Source organism: Lipophrys pholis, assembly GCF_963383615.2.
Source record: "Lipophrys pholis genome assembly, chromosome: 20".
NCBI classification, from domain to species: Eukaryota; Metazoa; Chordata; class Actinopteri; order Blenniiformes; family Blenniidae; genus Lipophrys; species Lipophrys pholis.
Genome location: NC_137648.1, coordinates 398,581 through 416,373, shown reverse-complemented (window position 1 = coordinate 416,373; position 17,793 = coordinate 398,581). Strand labels below are relative to the sequence as shown.

At 50.6% G+C, this 17,793-nt stretch overlaps 1 protein-coding gene across 2 annotated transcripts in view; it reads left to right on the top strand.

The window, feature by feature from the left end:
- The window catches only part of rreb1a (ras responsive element binding protein 1a), a 41,803-nt gene that overhangs the window by 10,988 nt on the left and 13,022 nt on the right, over positions 1 to 17,793 (top strand). The window contains exons 2-11 of one of the 2 annotated variants that reach the window (XM_080489689.1): positions 1,366 to 1,476; positions 1,547 to 1,784; positions 1,967 to 2,036; positions 3,313 to 3,402; positions 3,588 to 3,751; positions 9,517 to 9,658; positions 9,728 to 9,876; positions 14,506 to 14,695; positions 16,213 to 16,473; positions 16,893 to 17,352. In XM_080489689.1, the coding sequence (XP_080345815.1) occupies positions 1,371 to 1,476; positions 1,547 to 1,784; positions 1,967 to 2,036; positions 3,313 to 3,402; positions 3,588 to 3,751; positions 9,517 to 9,658; positions 9,728 to 9,876; positions 14,506 to 14,695; positions 16,213 to 16,473; positions 16,893 to 17,352 (1,870 nt within the window). In that variant the 5' untranslated portion in view covers positions 1,366 to 1,370. Of the gene's footprint in view, positions 1 to 1,365; positions 1,477 to 1,546; positions 1,785 to 1,966; positions 2,037 to 3,312; positions 3,403 to 3,587; positions 3,752 to 9,516; positions 9,877 to 14,505; positions 14,696 to 16,212; positions 16,474 to 16,892; positions 17,353 to 17,793 lie in introns of both variants that reach the window. The other variant, XM_080489688.1, reaches the window with a different exon arrangement.

The window sequence follows — 17,793 nt, the reverse complement described above, 5'->3', positions numbered from 1 at the left end:
TTTCCTCCAGACGGTCCTCCTGTTACTCCTGAACCGCGTCATGCTATGCTAGCTGTAAGCCCCTGAGACGTTGCTAAACTGATGCTATCAGCTGAGTCAAGGCTACTGTTGGTGGGATGTAACAGGCAGACACCCATCCACCACCAGGGGGCACCAGTCTGACCTTGACGCTCAGGTGTGTGGGCAGGGCTTACCTGGGGATAGGGGCGGTTGAAACCATGTGGAACTCATTAATGAGCGACTTGACTCTGAAGTTTTGCTCCGGGTGAAGCCAGCAGACTGGAGCAGCGAGCTACGCCACAACGTAGTGACGTAGTAGAACAGACCAATCACAGCCCTCAGGGTTCATGAAGTAGTAGAGAATCAATCATGGCCCTTGAGGCGAGTTATCATCCAAAAAAGCTAATGGCTAACATGCTAGTGATGCTAACTCTGTTCGCCAAACAAATGTGGCGTCGATGAAGGTATTCACTCTCCCGAGGGCCCGTTCCAGTTTAGTGGTTTGTATGTATGCATTTTGACAACTTTTTGCAAAAACTATTCACCAGAATTCTGTGACATTTTCAGGGATGATTTGTCTTTATCCAACGTGGGGGTGCTCACTTAGGAAATTGTAAATTGTGTGAACATCAGAGTCAAACAGTGATGACATGAAGCAATTCAAACAACCCTGACAAATGATGGATGATGGAAGGAGTGGTGTGGTGGATCAAATAACCTTGTAAACCATTGGTTTCCATGGTGACAAATGTGGCGTTGGCATAGGAATGCGCTCTACCGAGTGCCTGTTCTAGTTGATATATGTTAAGCAAGATTTTTTTTTTTAAATATATATTTTAGGCTAATTTCTCAATTGCATTTGTTGCATTTTGTATTGATTTTAAAAATATTTTAGGGTACTTTTTGAAAACAATTGCCATTTGTCAAGCCAGATTGGACTGTTTTGAGATATATTTCAAGCTGCATAATCTTACTTTTACTCATTTCTCCACCAATGTTTCCAGCTTGCTGTGGTTTAAGTCCACCTGTAAGATGTTAAAGGAACGTCTTCAGGAGTCTCGGGGTGGTCGTGATGTGGTCATAATGTTGTGGCTGATGGGGGTGTGTCTCCTCGGGTTAGTGGTCTTAATGTTGTGGCTGATGGGGGGGGAGTACCTCCTCAGGTTAGTGGTCTTAATGTTGTGGCTGATGGGGGGTGCCTCCTCAGGTTAGTGGTCTTAATGTTGTGGCTGATGGGGGGTGCCTCCTCAGGTTAGTGGTCTTAATGTTGTGGCTGATGGGGGGTGCCTCCTCAGGTTAGTGGTCTTAATGTTGTGGCTCATGGACTCGTCACCTGAAGGTTTCCTCTGTTTCTTTGCTTTTCAGCAGTGATGGAAAACTCCACAGAGGAGCTCCAGGAGGGGGGAGGAGCCAACGCGGAGGTAAAGGCAGAATGGGCGGAGCTAAAGGAGGAGAAAATGCAACACACCTTAAAAGGTATGGGGGGCGGGGCTTAACACAGGGTCCCACCAATAAGCCGTGAGCTGAGAGATCTTCTCCTCAGCAGCGAGTAACGCAGTGATGGAGGCGGCGAGCGGCCGAGACCCGCTCCAGAACGGAGACCGAGGAGGAGGAGTCATTGGAGCTGAAGGAGGAGGAGGAGGAGGAGGAGGAGACCTCTCCTCCATCAACGCCATGATGTCAGCAGTGATGTCAGCAACAGGGTCCATCAACGGAGGAGCAGGAGACGGAGAAGAGGAAAGCGCCGTCACCTCGGCCAACTCCTCGGCCGGCCCCTCGCCGAGGTGAGGAACCGAGAGGAGGAGGAACCTTTCATTCTAACTTCTACTGTCTGACTTTAAAACTCATGAAGTTCTCTGTTCTCTGTTCTCTGTTCTGTTCTCTGTTCTCTGTTCTGTTCTGTTCTGTTCTCTGTTCTGTTCTGTTCTCTGTTCTGTTCTCTGGGTGAACGAATGAATGAATGAAGTCCTTCACCCAGCAAGTCGCTCACGGCCGCCATGAGAGCTCCACCCAGCCGCAACGTACGACGCAGCCAGGTACACACACACACACACACACACACACACACACACACACACACACACACACACACACACACACACACACACACAGTGTCTCCTGCCTCACAGGAAGCAGTTGGTCACTGTAGAGCAGTTTGTTAGCTTAGCATTAGCAACAGATAGCATTTAGTGTGAACAGGTGATTTTCCATCAAAACAAAGGAAAAATAAAGATTCTGAAGGAGGACGCATCCTGGTGTCCCTCCTCATCCCCCTCCTTGTCCCGTCCCCTCTTCTGTTCTCCCATCATGCACTGCAGCATTCCATGCGTCGTCATCACTTCCTGTGTTTGAAACAGGAAAAGGGAAGTTCTGCTTCTCTGTGTGTGTGTGTGTGTGTGTGTGTGTGTGTGTGTGTGTGTGTGTGTGTGTGTGTGTGTGTGTGTGTGTGTGTGTGTGTGTGTGTGTGTGTGTGTGTGTGTGTGTGTGTGTGTGTGTGTGTGTGTGTGTGTGTGTGTGTGTGTGTGTGTGTGTGTGTGTGTGTGTGTGTGTGTGTGTGTGACTCTTCAGATGTTTAACGAGAAGCGACACATACTGAGGCTCCGTTTCCACGACAAAGTTTTGAAGTGAAAACGAAGAACCATGGTTGGATTCTGTTTTCACCAAAACGCTCAGAGACACTGAAAACACAACTTTTTGAAATTGTTCCGCCTCTGTCTCCATGGAAACGGGAAAAAAACTCAACTTTTCTGAAACGCTGCTCCTGGTCCACTGAGCCACTCAGAACCTTTCCTCCATGTTCTCCTGGACTTGGTACTTTTATTTTGACAGTCACAGTAACAACAATCCACCTTGGTGGTCTGTGTTCTACCATTGGTAATGTTTAGAACGTGTTGTTCTGTGTGTGTTTGGTTTCATTACAAAAACAGCCAACAGCGCCACCTTGTGGCCTGGCATGATAACAATATTGTTTTTTATTGTTTCTGTCATTTTTCAAAATGTTGCCGTGTAAACAGGAAACACTGAAACGGAAAAGCAGAAACGATGAGTTTTCACTTGAAATGTGTAAACGGGCTGTGAATGGCTGAAGTGGACGGGACCGGCTCCTGGTACCACAAGCTGTCCTCAGGATGTCCCTTCATGAGGGACATCCTGAGGATCATCCCAACAAAAATTGGGACTTTTTATTCAACCAATCAGGATGTCAATGTTTACCAATGAAAACAAAGAAAATGGCCAAATATTAAGGAAAAATGAAAAGTTTGATTGATGGACCCGTGAGAGACGCGTGTCCATGTTTGTGTCTGTCTCCAGGACACCAAAGACGACGGCTCCACCTACATCTGCCCGCTCTGTGACAAGAACTGCCAGACGCAGCACCAGCTGACCATGCACATCCGCCAGGTAGCCCAGGCCCTGCGAGGACCCCCCCCCCCCCCGCCTCCACCCCCGGCAACGAACACACCTGAGACTCTGTGTGTGTGTGTGTGTGTGTGTGTGTGTGTGTGTGTGTGTGTGTGTGTGTGTGTGTGTGTGTGTGTGTGTGTGTGTGTGTGTGTGTGTGTGTGTGTGTGTGTGTGTCTCTGCAGCACAACGCCGACACCGGCGCCACCGACCACTCGTGCAGCATCTGCGGGAAGTGCCTGAGCTCGGCGTCGTCGCTAGACAGACACATGCTGGTGCACAGCGGCGAGCGGCCGTACAAGTGCAGCATCTGTGCCCAGACCTTCACCACCAACGGCAACATGCACAGGTGCTGTGCACGCACACACACACGTACACACACACACGCATGCGCGCACACGTACACGTACACACACACGCATGCACGTACACGCACACACACACACGCATGCACGTAAACGCACGCGCACACGTACACACACACGTACACGCATGCACGTACACGCACACATACACGCGCACACGTACACACACACGTACACACACGCGCACACGTACACACACACACACGCACACACGCACACGTACACGCATGCACGTACGCACACACGCACACGTACACACACACGTACACGCATGCACGTACACGCACACATACACGCGCACACGTACACACACGCGCACACGTACACACACGCGCACACGTACACACACACGCACACGTACACGCATGCACGTACACGCACACATACACGCGCACACGTACACACACACACGCACACGTACACGCATGCACGTACGCACACACGCACACGTACACACACACGTACACACACACGCATGCACGCACACGTACACACACACACGCATGCGCGCACACGTACACGTACACACACACGCATGCACGTACACGCACACACACACACGCATGCACGTACACGCACACGTACACGTACACACACACGTACACGCATGCACGTACACGCACACATACACGCGCACACGTACACACACGCGCACACGTACACACGCACACGTACACGCATGCACGTACACGCACACATACACGCGCACACGTACACACACGCGCACACGTACACACACGCGCACACGTACACACACACACGCACACGTACACGCATGCACGTACGCACACACGCACACGTACACACACACGTACACACACACGCATGCACGTACACGCACACACGCACGTACACGCACACATACACGCGCACACGTACACACACACGTACGTGCACACACGTACACACACACACGCACACACACTCGGGTGGAGGAAGTTAGTGTTTAACTGGATCCTCAGTCAACCGTGATGGTTTGAGGCGGGTGGGTGTGCACAGGAAGTGGGAAGATGACTTTAAAACTAACCCACCCCCATCTCACACTCACACACACGCTCAGTCATTTATCAGTGACGTCCACCATCACACCCAACGGTCTGTGTGTGTGTGTGTGTGTGTGTGTGTGTGTGTGTGTGTGTGTGTGTGTGTGTGTGTGTGTGTGTGTGTGTGTGTGTGTGTGTGTGTGTGTGTGTGTGTGTGTGTGTGTGTGTGTGTGTGTGTGTGTGTGTGTGTGTGTGTGTGTGTGTGTGTGTGTGTGTGTGTGTGTGTGCAGTGACAGTGGGATACAGAAGGAGGAATGCTGCTGCTGTTCACTGGGTGATGGTATGAGGAGCTGTGGGCAGGAAGGAATGACTGGAGGCCGACAGACACAAAGATCTGCTGCATGTCGCAGCACTTTACCCAGACACTCTTCCTCTCTTTGTGTCTGAGAGGAGAGGACAGGAGGACAGGAGGGGAGGACAGGACAAGAGGGGAGGGGAGGACAGGACAGGACAAGAGAGGAGAGGACATGAGCAGAGGAGAGGACAGGAGAGGAGAGGACAGGAGGACAGGAGAGGAGAGGACATGAGGAGAGGACAGGAGGAGAGGAGGACAAGAGGAGAGGACAGGAGGACAGGAGAGGAGCAGGGAGAGGAGGGGGGGGAGGAGGGGGGGAGTTGCTTCCTGTTTCTTTGTCATTTTTGTAGTTGGGTTTGTTTTTGTTGTCGTTTTGTGTCTCTTAACTCCATAAAGACACAAAATAAACTGCAGATCCTGTGTGTTCATTAATGGGAGAATCTGCAGCGTCTGTCCACTCTGAGGAGGTTATTGGCTCCTCCTCCTCCTCCTCCTCCTCCTCCTCCTCCTCCTCCTCTCTTCCTGTAAGTGGTGGTGAAAGTCGGCGGTCCGGTTTGTCGAGTCTGAGCAACTTGTTTTTGCTTCACAAACGCCTCCAGTTCCCGCCACAGTCCGAGGAGAAGTCATTTCCAATGCAAACTCAGGAGGAGGAGAGGAGGGGGAGTACAGGAGGAGGAGGAGGAGGAGAGGGAGAGAGGAGGAGGAGGAGGAGGAGGAGAGAGGAGAGAAGAGGGAGAGTGGAGGAGGGGGAGAGAGGAGAGGGAGAGTGGAGGAGAGGAGAGGAGAGGGGGAGAGGTGGAGGAGAGGTAAAGAGGAGGAGGAGTAGAGGAGAGAGGAGTGGAGTAGAGGGAGAGAGGAGGAGGAGTAGAGGGAGAGAAGAAAGGAGGATAGGAGAGGGAGAGAGGAGGAGTGGAGGGAGAGAGGAGGAGGAGTAGAGGGAGAGAAGAGGAGGAGTAGAGGAGAGGGAGAGAAGAGGAGGAGTAGAGGAGAGGGAGAGAAGAGGAGGAGTGGAGTAGAGGGAGAGAGGAAAGGAGGATAGGAGAGGGAGAGAGGAGGAGGAGTGGAGGAGGAGGAGAGGGGGAGAGGAGGAGTAGAGGAGAGGGAGTAGAGGAGGAGGGGGAGAGAGGAGTGGAGGAGAGGGGGAGGGGAGTGGAGGAGAGGGAGAGAGGAGAGGAGGAGGGGGAGAGAGGAGTGGAGGAGAGGGAGAGAAGAGGAGGAGTGGAGTAGAGGGAGAGAGGAAAGGAGGATAGGAGAGGGAGAGAGGAGGAGGAGAGGAGAGGGAGAGAAGAGGAGGAGTGGAGTAGAGGGAGAGAGGAAAGGAGGATAGGAGAGGGAGAGAGGAGAGAGGAGGAGGAGTGGAGGAGGAGGAGTGGAGGAGAGGGAGAGAGGAGGAGTAGAGGAGAGGAGAGGGAGTAGAGGAGGAGGGGGAGAGAGAGGGAGTAGAGGAGGAGGGGGAGAGAGGAGTGGAGGAGAGGGAGAGATGAGGAGGAGAGGGAGAGAGGAGAGGAGTGGAGGAGAGGGAGAGAAGAGGAGGAGTGGAGTAGAGGGAGAGAGGAAAGGAGGATAGGAGAGGGAGAGGAGTGGAGGAGAGAGGAGAGGGAGAGAAGAGGAGGAGTAGAGGAGTGGGAGAGGAGTGGAGGAGAGAGGAAAGGAGGTGAAGTGGAGGAGAGGGAGAGGGAGAAACAGGAGGAATAGAGAGAGCAGGAGGAGGAGGGGGGACTGAAATTTGAAGACAGACAATGTTTGATTCCTCATCCTTTTATAACACCTTGTCTCCTTCCCTTGTCTCCTTCCTGTTACCTTGTATGTCTCCTTCCCTTGTCTCCTTCCTGTTACCTTGTGTGTCTCCTTCCCTTGTCTCCTTCCTGTTACCTTGTGTGTCTCCTTCCCTTGTCTCCTTCCTGTTACCTTGTGTGTCTCCTTCCCTTGTCTCCTTCCTGTTACCTTGTGTGTCTCCTTCCCTTGTCTCCTTCCTGTTACCTTGTGTGTCTCCTTCCCTTGTCTCCTTCCTGTTACCTTGTGTGTCTCCTTACCTTGTCTCCTTCCTGTTACCTTGTGTGTCTCCTTCCCTCTTGTCTCCTTCCTGTTACCTTGTGTGTCTCCTTCCTGTTACCTTGTGTGTCTCCTTCCCTTGTCTCCTTCCTGTTACCTTGTGTGTCTCCTTACCTTGTCTCCTTCCTGTTACCTTGTGTGTCTCCTTCCCTCTTGTCTCCTTCCTGTTACCTTGTGTGTCTCCTTACCTTGTCTCCTTCCTGTTACCTTGTGTGTCTCCTTCCCTTGTCTCCTTCCTGTTACCTTGTGTGTCTCCTTACCTTGTCTCCTTCCTGTTACCTTGTGTGTCTCCTTACCTTGTCTCCTTCCTGTTACCTTGTGTGTCTCCTTCCCTTGTCTCCTTCCTGTTACCTTGTGTGTCTCCTTCCCTTGTCTCCTTCCTGTTACCTTGTGTGTCTCCTTCCCTTGTCTCCTTCCTGTTACCTTGTGTGTCTCCTTCCCTTGTCTCCTTCCTGTTACCTTGTGTGTCTCCTTACCTTGTCTCCTTCCTGTTACCTTGTGTGTCTCCTTACCTTGTCTCCTTCCTGTTACCTTGTGTGTCTCCTTACCTTGCCTCCTCCTGTTACCTTGTGTGTCTCCTTACCTTGTCTCCTTCCTGTTACCTTGTGTGTCTCCTTCCCTTGTCTCCTTCCTGTTACCTTGTGTGTCTCCTTCCCTTGTCTCCTTCCTGTTACCTTGTGTGTCTCCTTACCTTGCCTCCTCCTGTTACCTTGTGTGTCTCCTTCCCTTGTCTCCTTCCTGTTACCTTGTGTGTCTCCTTACCTTGCCTCCTCCTGTTACCTTGTGTGTCTCCTTCCCTTGTCTCCTTCCTGTTACCTTGTGTGTCTCCTTCCCTTGTCTCCTTCCTGTTACCTTGTGTGTCTCCTTACCTTGCCTCCTCCTGTTCTTTCTGCTCGGGGTGTTTGTGTGTTTTAAGTTGTACTGAGCAGCTGTTTGCGACACACACACACACACACACACACACACACACACACACACACACACACACACACACACACACACACACACTTGGAGGATTGTGTGTCTGCTGACTCGGCGTGTTTCCTGCTCTCTGATTGGCCGGCTCGGGGGTCACGGTGCACTTTGAACTGGACTTTGTTCTCCCTGTGGCCCCTCCCCTGCCGGCCTCTGATTGGTCGGTGGCCTGCTTCCCGTCAGCTGCTGACTGAGTGTGAGGACCTCTTATGGGCGTCCAGCCTGCTGCCTGTCCTGGCAGCTCTATTAATAGATAAGAGGGGCACCTCGTCTTGACTCCTGCTGCTCCTCACATCACCTGCAGGGCTTCTCCTCAGAACCATCAACCAGTTTCTCCTGGTTTGCTTCTCAGTGGAATCACTGGTTCTGATGGACCGGACCGTTTGCCAGCAGCATTAAAACCAGAGTTGTCTATAGATGTCTTTATGTCCTTGTTTCCTTGTTTCATCTCCTTCTCTCCTCTCTTTCCTTCCTTCTCTCCTCTCTTTCCTTCCTTCTCTCCTCTCTTTCCTTCCTTCTCTCCTCTCTTTCCTTCCTTGTGTCCTCTCTTTCCTTCCTTGTGTCTTCTCTTTCTCTCCTTGTGTCCTCTCTTTCCTTCCTTCTCTCCTCTCTTTCTCTCCTTCTCTCCTCTCTTTCCTTCCTTGTGTCCTCTCTTTCCTTCCTTGTGTCCTCTCTTTCCTTCCTTCTCTCCTCTCTTTCTCTCCTTCTCTCCTCTCTTTCTCTCCTTCTCTCCTCTCTTTCTCTCCTTGTGTCTTCTCTTTCTCTCCTTGTGTCCTCTCTTTCCTTCCTTGTGTCCTCTCTTTCCTTCCTTCTCTCCTCTCTTTCCTTCCTTGTGTCCTCTCTTTCCTTCCTTGTGTCCTCTCTTTCCTTCCTTGTGTCCTCTCTTTCCTTCCTTCTCTCCTCTCTTTCCTTCCTTCTCTCCTCTCTTTCCTTCCTTGTGTCCTCTCTTTCCTTCCTTCTCTCCTCTCTTTCCTTCCTTGTGTCCTCTCTTTCCTTCCTTCTCTCCTCTCTTTCCTTCCTTGTGTCCTCTCTTTCCTTCCTTCTCTCCTCTCTTTCCTTCCTTCTCTCCTCTCTTTCCTTCCTTCTCTCCTCTCTTTCCTTCCTTGTGTCCTCTCTTTCCTTCCTTGTGTCCTCTCTTTCTCTCCTTGTGTCCTCTCTTTCCTTCCTTGTGTCCTCTCTTTCTCTCCTTGTGTCCTCTCCTCTGATGGCTTGTAATTTGACACCGTTGCGTCCTCTGCATTGGACGACCGGTCAGGTCCCTCTCAGGTGTTCTTAGCTCCGCCCCCTCCCTGTTACCCAAGATTCTCTGCAGGTTCACCTGCTGTTGTGTCTCCCGGTGAGCATGTTATTTATGGGTGCGTTTGTTTTCTCTGCCTCCACGCAGACACATGAAGATCCACGAGAAGGACCCGGCCAGCGGCCTCCTGCCCGTCAGCCCCCCCTCCCCCACCAAGCGGCGCCGCCCGTCCGTCAAACGGCGGCAGGGCCCCGAGGACGAGAACGGCGAGGAGCCGCCCAGCAAGAAGGTACGAGTCCCGCCTCCTCCCACCTCCCCAGGACGAGTGGGCGCTCTGACGAGGTGGTGTTCTGTGCAGGGACTGGAGGACACGATGGCCGAGGAGGCCACGGCGGCGGTCCGCGGGTCAGAGGAGGAGCTTCTCCCCTGTCCCATCTGCTTCAAGACCTGCAGCTCCAGACTGGACCTGGACGCACACATGGACTCCCACCCGGACACCGCGCTGAGGTAAGGAGCGCACCTCCTCACGCTGGACAAAACAAGCGCACCTCACTGCTCCAAGTTGATATCAAACGCACCTCACTGCTCCAAGTTGATATCAAACGCACCTCACTGCTCCATGTTGATATCAAACGCACCTCACTGCTCCAAGTTGATATCAAACGCACCTCACTGCTCCATGCTGATATCAAACGCACCTCACTGCTCCATGTTGATATCAAACGCACCTCACTGCTCCATGCTGATATCAAACGCACCTCACTGCTCCATGCTGATATCAAACGCACCTCACTGCTCCAAGTTGATATCAAACGCACCTCACTGCTCCATGCTGATATCAAACGCACCTCACTGCTCCATGCTGATATCAAACGCACCTCACTGCTCCATGTTGATATCCTTATTTCCTCTTATCTCTTGTCTCCTTGTCTCCTTCCCTTACTTCCTCCTGTCTCCTTGTCTCCTTCCCTTACTTGCTCCTGTCAGCTCAGTTTGTCTCGTTTCCTTTCATGACTTCCTCTTGTCTCCTTGGTTCCTTTCCAGTTTCCTTCCCTTACTTCCTCTTATTTCCTTGTTTCCTTTCCTTACTTCCACTGTCTCCCTGTTTCATTTCCTGTTTCCTTTCCTCTCTTCTTCTGAGTCCTTGTTTCCTTTCCTTATTTCCTCTTGTCTCCTCAGTTTGTCTCCTTGTTTCCTTTCCTTATTTCCTCTTGTCTCCTCAGTTTGTCTCCTTGTTTCCTTTCCTTATTTCCTCTTGTCTCCTCAGTTTGTCTCCTTGTTTCCTTTCCTTATTTCCTCTTGTCTCCTCAGTTTGTCTCCTTGTTTCCTTTCCTTATTTCCTCTTGTCTCCTCAGTTTGTCTCCTTGTTTCCTTTCCTTATTTCCTCTTGTCTCCTCAGTTTGTCTCCTTGTTTCCTTTCCTTATTTCCTCTTGTCTCCTCAGTTTGTCTCCTTGTTTCCTTTCCTTATTTCCTCTTGTCTCCTCAGTTTGCCTCCTTGTTTCCTTTCCTTATTTCCTCTTGTCTCCTCAGTTTGTCTCCTTGTTTCCTTTCCTTATTTCCTCTTGTCTCCTCAGTTTGTCTCCTTGTTTCCTTTCCTTATTTCCTCTTGTCTCCTCAGTTTGTCTCCTTGTTTCCTTTCCTTATTTCCTCTTGTCTCCTCAGTTTGCCTCCTCGTTTCCTTATTTCCTTACCTCTTTGTCACTTCTACTTTTCTCATACGTAAAATCACTTAAATCATGGATATGGGAAAGAAGGAGTGAGCTGGAGGACGGATGGAGGGAGGTGGGAGGGGAGAGATGTGTGGAGGAGAAGTAAGAAAAGAGGGATGGAAGGAGGTCAGCAGGCGGCGCTGAGCTCGTTATGGAGGAGAGAGAATATTGAGCTGTAAATCCTCCCTAATCAGCTGGTAAGAGGATCGAGTGGCTGCAGGGGAGGATGGAGGGATGGAGAGAAGAGGGAGGAGGGGGAGGAGGGAGGGATGGAGAGAAGAGGGAGGAGGGGAGGAGGGAGGGATGGAGAGAAGAGGGAGGAGGGGAGGAGGGAGGGAGAGAGAGAAGAGGGAGGAGGGGAGGAGGGAGGGAGGGAGAGAAGAGAGAGGAGGGAAGGATGGAGGGAGAGAAGAGAGAGGAGGGAGGGAGGGAGAGAGAGAAGAGAGAGGAGGGGAGGATGGAGGGAGGGAGAGAAGAGAGAGGAGGGAGGGAGGGAGAGAGAGAAGAGAGGGGAGGGAGGGAGGGAGAGAGAGAAGAGGGAGGAGGGGAGGATGGAGGGAGGGAGGGAGGGAGAGAAGAGGGAGGAGGGGAGGATGGAGGGAGGGAGGGAGGGAGAGAAGAGAGAGGAGGGAGGGAGGGAGAGAGAGAAGAGGGAGGAGGGGAGGAGGGAGGGAGAGAAGAGAGAGGAGGGAGGGAGGGAGAGAGAGAAGAGGGAGGAGGGAGGGAGGGAGGGAGAGAAGAGGGAGGAGGGGAGGAGGGAGGGAGAGAAGAGGGAGGAGGGGAGGAGGGGGGGAGGGAGAGATTTGGTTTTCCAGGTTTCAGGAGTTCTTCGAAGTGACGATGAGGTGCGTTTGATAAAAAATTGGGTTTTTAAACTTCATATTAAACTCTAAAACCAGGTGAAACTAGCAGCACTAGCAGCACTAGCAGCACTAGCAGCACTAGCAGGCCTTGCCTCCAGGTAAGGACTCCTTACCAACCCTAAACCAAAACCAACCCAATGACTCACCTGTAATACCATTTTATGCCACCAGGTGGTGCAGTGAGTTCGTCTACCAACCAGAACAAATAGAACTTAAATCCTCCAGACTCTAAAGAGACGATACACAACATTTCCAATCATAAACAAGTTAGAAGTGAACCAGCTAACTCGCTCAGGTTCTGGTCGTGTCACTGGTTCGCTCCACGGGTCTTTGTTAACTTTAACTTCTTAACTCTTCTTTTAACTTCCAGTTCAGCAAAAATAAAAGTCTCTCTTATCGAGTCCAGCTCGCCATGGCTGGCTCCTTCTTGTAATACCACATTGTACCACTAGATGGTACAGACTCCGAGGAGACTCGGTGCTGCCACCCAGTGGACAAGAAATATATAAATATCACTTTCTGTACTTCTTAAGAGACGAAGTGACACGGAAAGGAGACTGTGAATTATTCAGTTAATGGAGGAGGAGGGGAGGGGGAGGGGGGGGGGTAGGAGGAGGAGGGGGGAGGAGGAGGAAGAGGGGGGAGGAGGAGGAATAGGAGGAGGGGGAGGAGGGGAGGGGGGAGGAGGAATAGGAGGAGGGGGGAGGAGGAGGAAGAGGGGGGAGGAGGAGGAATAGGAGGAGGGGGGAGGAGGAGGAAGAGGGGGGAGGAGGAGGAATAGGAGGAGGGGGAGGAGGGGAGGGGGGAGGAGGGGGAGGAGGAGGAAGAGGGGGAGGAGGAGGAGGGGGGAGGAAGAGGAATAGGAGGAGGGGGAGGAGGGGAGGGGGGAGGAGGAATAGGAGGAGGGGGAGGAGGAGGAATAGGGGGAGGAGGAGGAGGGGGGAGGAGGAGGGGGAAGAGGGAGGGGGGAGGAGGAGGGGGAAGAGGGAGGGGGGGGAGGAGGATGATGACTGAGTGATAGATGAGTAGAGCTCAACAAGTGCTGCTTGTCCACATATGGTTCCCCCAACCCCTAAAAACTATCCTGACAGCGTGTTGGAGGGGATTACACACACACACACACACACACACACACACACACACACACACACACACACACACACACACACTGTGATAAGAGTGTGTGACTGCAGCAGACACTGAGCAGCTGTCCTCTCAGCGCTTAACAAGAGCCGGTCCAATGTAGGGTTAACACACACACACACACACACACACACACACACACACACACACACACACACACACACACACACACACCTACAGATTGTTCGGCGTTTTGAATCTGGAGCTTTATCGTTTCCATCATTCTGAGGAGAAAATAGTTTTTCAATGTGTTGAAAGAGAAGTGGCTCCACCTGGTGGTCACCTGGAGAACTGTTGGTTATTTAATGTGACAAAATAGTTGTTCGTTTGTTTAAAAGTAGAAAGAGAGATCTGGTCTCTCAATGAGATTATTTGTGGAAATAAAGTTAAATATATTTATTAAAAACCAACAAAATAAATTTGTTGTATTTTTCTGTTTGAATTAAAATCTTCAGGTTTTAGTTTTTGTGTATTTGTATTTTGGATGTATAATCTTCCTGCCCACACTAACAAACTGCATCTTTTTGGTTCTTTCTGTATTTTGATTTTATGTCTTTAGTTGTCGGCTCTTCTCTACCAATTTATTTATCTATTATTTAGCTTAAGTTATTTGCTTTTCATGCAGTTGTGTTTTTTATTTATTTATTAATTTATTAAACTTGTTTTCTAGTTTTAGCGGTTAATTCTTATTTTAATTAATTTATTATTAATAATTAATTTAATCCATGTTTTGCTTCATGATGAACCAACTGGTTGTTTGTGGCCTTTTGATTTCTACCTGTTAATGTTTACTGATCATTTTATGTTTTATCATTCCTTCATTTTGCTTTGGTAGAGACGTCGTCTCTGCCCCTTATTCATTGGTTTGTTTTGTTTGTTTGTTTCTCTGTCTATTTGTCCATCTCTCTTCCTCCCTCCCTCCCTCCCTCCCTCCCTCTCCTCTCCCTCTATCTCTCCCTCCCTCTATCTCTCTCTCTGTCTCTCTCTCTCTCTCTCTCTCTCTCTCTCTCTCTCTCTCTCTCTCTCTCTCTCTCTCCCTCTCCGTCTCTCTCTGTCTCTCGCTCTCTCTCTCTCTGTCTGTCTCTCTGTCTGTCTCTCTCTCTGTCTGTCTCTGTCTGTCTCTCTCTCTGTCTGTCTCTCTCTGTCTCTCTCTCTCTCTGTCTGTCTCTCTCTCTGTTTCTCTCTCTCTCTCTCTCTCTCCCTCTCCGTCTCTCTCTGTCTCTCTCTCTCTCTCTCTCTGTCTGTCTCTCTGTCTGTCTCTCTCTCTGTCTGTCTCTCTCTGTCTCTCTCTCTCTCTGTCTCTCTCTGTCTCTCTCTCTCTCTGTCTCTGTCTCTCTCTCTCTCTCTCTCTCTCTCTCTCTCTCTCTCTCTCTCTCCGTCTCTCTCTCTCTCTCTCTCTCTCTCTCTTTCTCCCCGACAGGTGTGACTTCTGCTGCCTGTCTTTCCGGACTCACCGTGGTCTGCTGCGTCACAATGCGGCGGTCCATAAGCTCCTCCCCCAAGACCCTAGTGGGCGTCCCTTCATCCAGAACAACCCGTCCATCCCGACCGGCTTCAACGACCTGGCCTTCATCGACTTCTCCTGCAAGAAGTTCTCCCACATCGCCCAGGTGAGGCGTCCACCCAGTTCTGTTGTGTGGTTCCACCGCCGAGAGGACGGACAAAATGTAGGCGGGGTTATGAACAGCGCAGGTGTGTGACATCATCATGTGGCAGGACCAGCAAGGAACACATTAGTTGTGGCGCTGCTCAGTAAAGACGTGAGCCTCCGTTCTCTGTGGCACAGCTTGAGGAATCTCCTCATACCTTACGCTACCGTACCATACGGTTCCATCTGTACCATACCTTACTGTACCATACCGTACCATACTGTTCCATCTGTACCGTACCTGACTGTACCATACTGTTCCATCTGTACCGTACTGTTTCATATGTACCATACCCTATCGTACCATACTGTTCCATCTGTACCGAACCGTACTGTACCATATCACACCCTACCGTACCATACGGTTCCATCTGTACCATACCTTACTGTACCATACCGTACCATACTGTTCCATCTGTACCGTACCTGACTGTACCATACTGTTCCATCTGTACCGAACCGTACTGTACCATATCACACCCTACCGTACCATACGGTTCCATCTGTACCATACCTTACTGTACCATATCGTACCATACGGTTCCATCTGTACCGTACCCTACCGCACCATACGGTTCCATCTGTACCGTACCTTACTGTACCGTACTGTTCCATCTGTACCGTACCATACCGTACCATACTGTTCCATCTGTACCGAACCGTACCGTACCATACCATACAGTTCTATCTGTACCATACCCTACCATACCATACTGTTCCATATGTACCATAAGCCTCGTTTCCACAGTGCCCCTTGGTGCCGGTGCTGGTCGGGTGGGGTCGGCTATCCGTAACCAGACCCATATCAGTGCCACGTTTCCATTACACGGGGAACGGTTTGAAATGTAGGCGGGGATATGAACGGTTGTGTAATCATGCAGGATGTGACACCATTATACGAGGACATTTTCAAAAAAGTTTCCTGATTGCTGCCGAAGAACTGATTGGAAATGTCTGCTTGCTGGGAGAACAGGTCGTCACGGACCAATGAGCAGACGGCAGTGTTGAAGCTCCTCCCCCTCATAGCTGGCACGTTGCGCCTGGTACCCCAAGTGGAGGGGTAGCGAGAAATGGTTACCAATGGTACCGCTCGGTAACTGTTCTGAGTCAGTGGAAACGCACAACAACCGGTTCCGACCTGACCCGTACCGGCACCAAGGGGCACTGTGGAAACGAGGCTATACTGATCCATATGTACCGTACTGTAGTGTACTGTACCATACCACACCAATACTGTACTTTACCACACTGTATTGTACTATACATACCGTACTGTCCCATGCATATGTACTATCACGTACCGTATTATACCGTACTGTACCGTACTGTATTGTTCCGTACAATACCGTACTGTACCCTACCCACACATACTGAGCAGTGGAAACGAGGCTAAAATCTCTGGCAACGACAAAATCAAGGAGACTCTTCATCTTCATCTTCATCTTCTTCGTTTCAAAGTTCTTTGACGTCTGTTTGCAGGTTTGGTGTGAGACCAACCTGCGGCGCTGCATCAGCAAGTTTCACCGCTTCGTCTGTGACGGCTGTGACAAGGCCTTCCCTCTGCTCTCCGCCCTGGACCTCCACAAGACCTCCCAGCACTCCTCCTCCTCCCAGGAGAAGGAGGCGCAGGACGATAGAGGAGGAGTTTCCGCCAGCAGAAGGGAGGACCAGGAGGAGGCTCCGCCCCCCTCCGAGCAGGAGCACTTCCTGCAGGCGCTCGGCCTCCAGCACGTCTCCAAGGTAACGGAACAACAAGTGACCCGATCTTCATGAATTCAACACTTTTATGGAAAAACTTTAAACTAGATTATTTACTAGAGTATTTTAAATATTTGTTGAAATGAATATAAATGATGATTTAAAATGTTTGTCTGTGCCAGTGAGGAAAGGTTCAGTTATCTTTTTTATTTTAATATTCATTCAATCATCAGAAACATTAAAAATAGCTAAATATTAAAACCTAATAAGATGATGAGATGGAAATGATGTCGTCTGCATAGAACCGTAGAGAACCCGTCATCGGGCCCTGTGGAACACCTCATGGTTCCAGATGTCGGAGTGATTGTTGACCTTGATTTTGGACCTTGTTAATAGACCTTGATTCTGGACCTTGATTCTGGACCTTGTTAATAGACCTTGATTCTGGAACTTGATTCCAGGTGAAATCTGGACCCACGGATGACGAGATCCACCAGGCCCACCTGGACAGCATCAAGGTGATCCACGTGGAGCCCCCGTCCTCCAGCCTGCCCCAGGAGCCGGCGTCTGGCTTCCTGTCGGGGGGTCTGGGTCTGACCCTGGGTCTGGGGGTGGGGGTGGGGGTGGGGGGGCTGGCGGCCCTCAGCATCCCCCTGCTGGAGGCGTCGGGCTCGCCGCTGCAGGGCCTGACCCAGCGGGACGCCCTCAGCCTGCTGTCCCTGCAGCCCTTCCAGACCGGCTTCCTGCTGCAGCCCGACGGCGGCGGCGGCGCCCCCTCCGGGGTCAAGCCGGGCGAGGCGGGCGGCGCCGGCATCATGGAGCTGGCCGACATCCAGCAGATCCTCAAGGTGGCGGCCGCCGCGCCCAATCAGATGGGACTGCCGCCGCTGGCCAAAGCTCCCGGGTTCACCGGAGGTCAAGGTGGGTGCAAGAATGATCAATCAATCAAAAATCAATCAAACGATCAAACAAACAATCAATTGATCAGCCAATCACACAGACACCAATGATGAGAGGTTCTGTTCACTTTGCCTGGAAAAAAGTGGAGGAGTTGGACCATCCCATAATAAGTTCATGTTAATACTATTTACTTATTTAAGTTAACATATTAAATAATTTGATTTATTAATTTTAAACTACTTCATATTCACAATCGTTTTGGTTGATTGAATTTTTTGTAAATTATTTAATTAAAACTATATTAATATAAAAATATTCCCCCCCAGAAATTTTAATGCTTTAAAAAAATATAACAGTAATAGTATAGTATAGTAATAATAAATTTATATTTGAAATAATAAGGCCCCATTTCCATCAAATGTTTCATGTGAAAACGCTTCGTTTTTGCTTTATTGTTTCAGA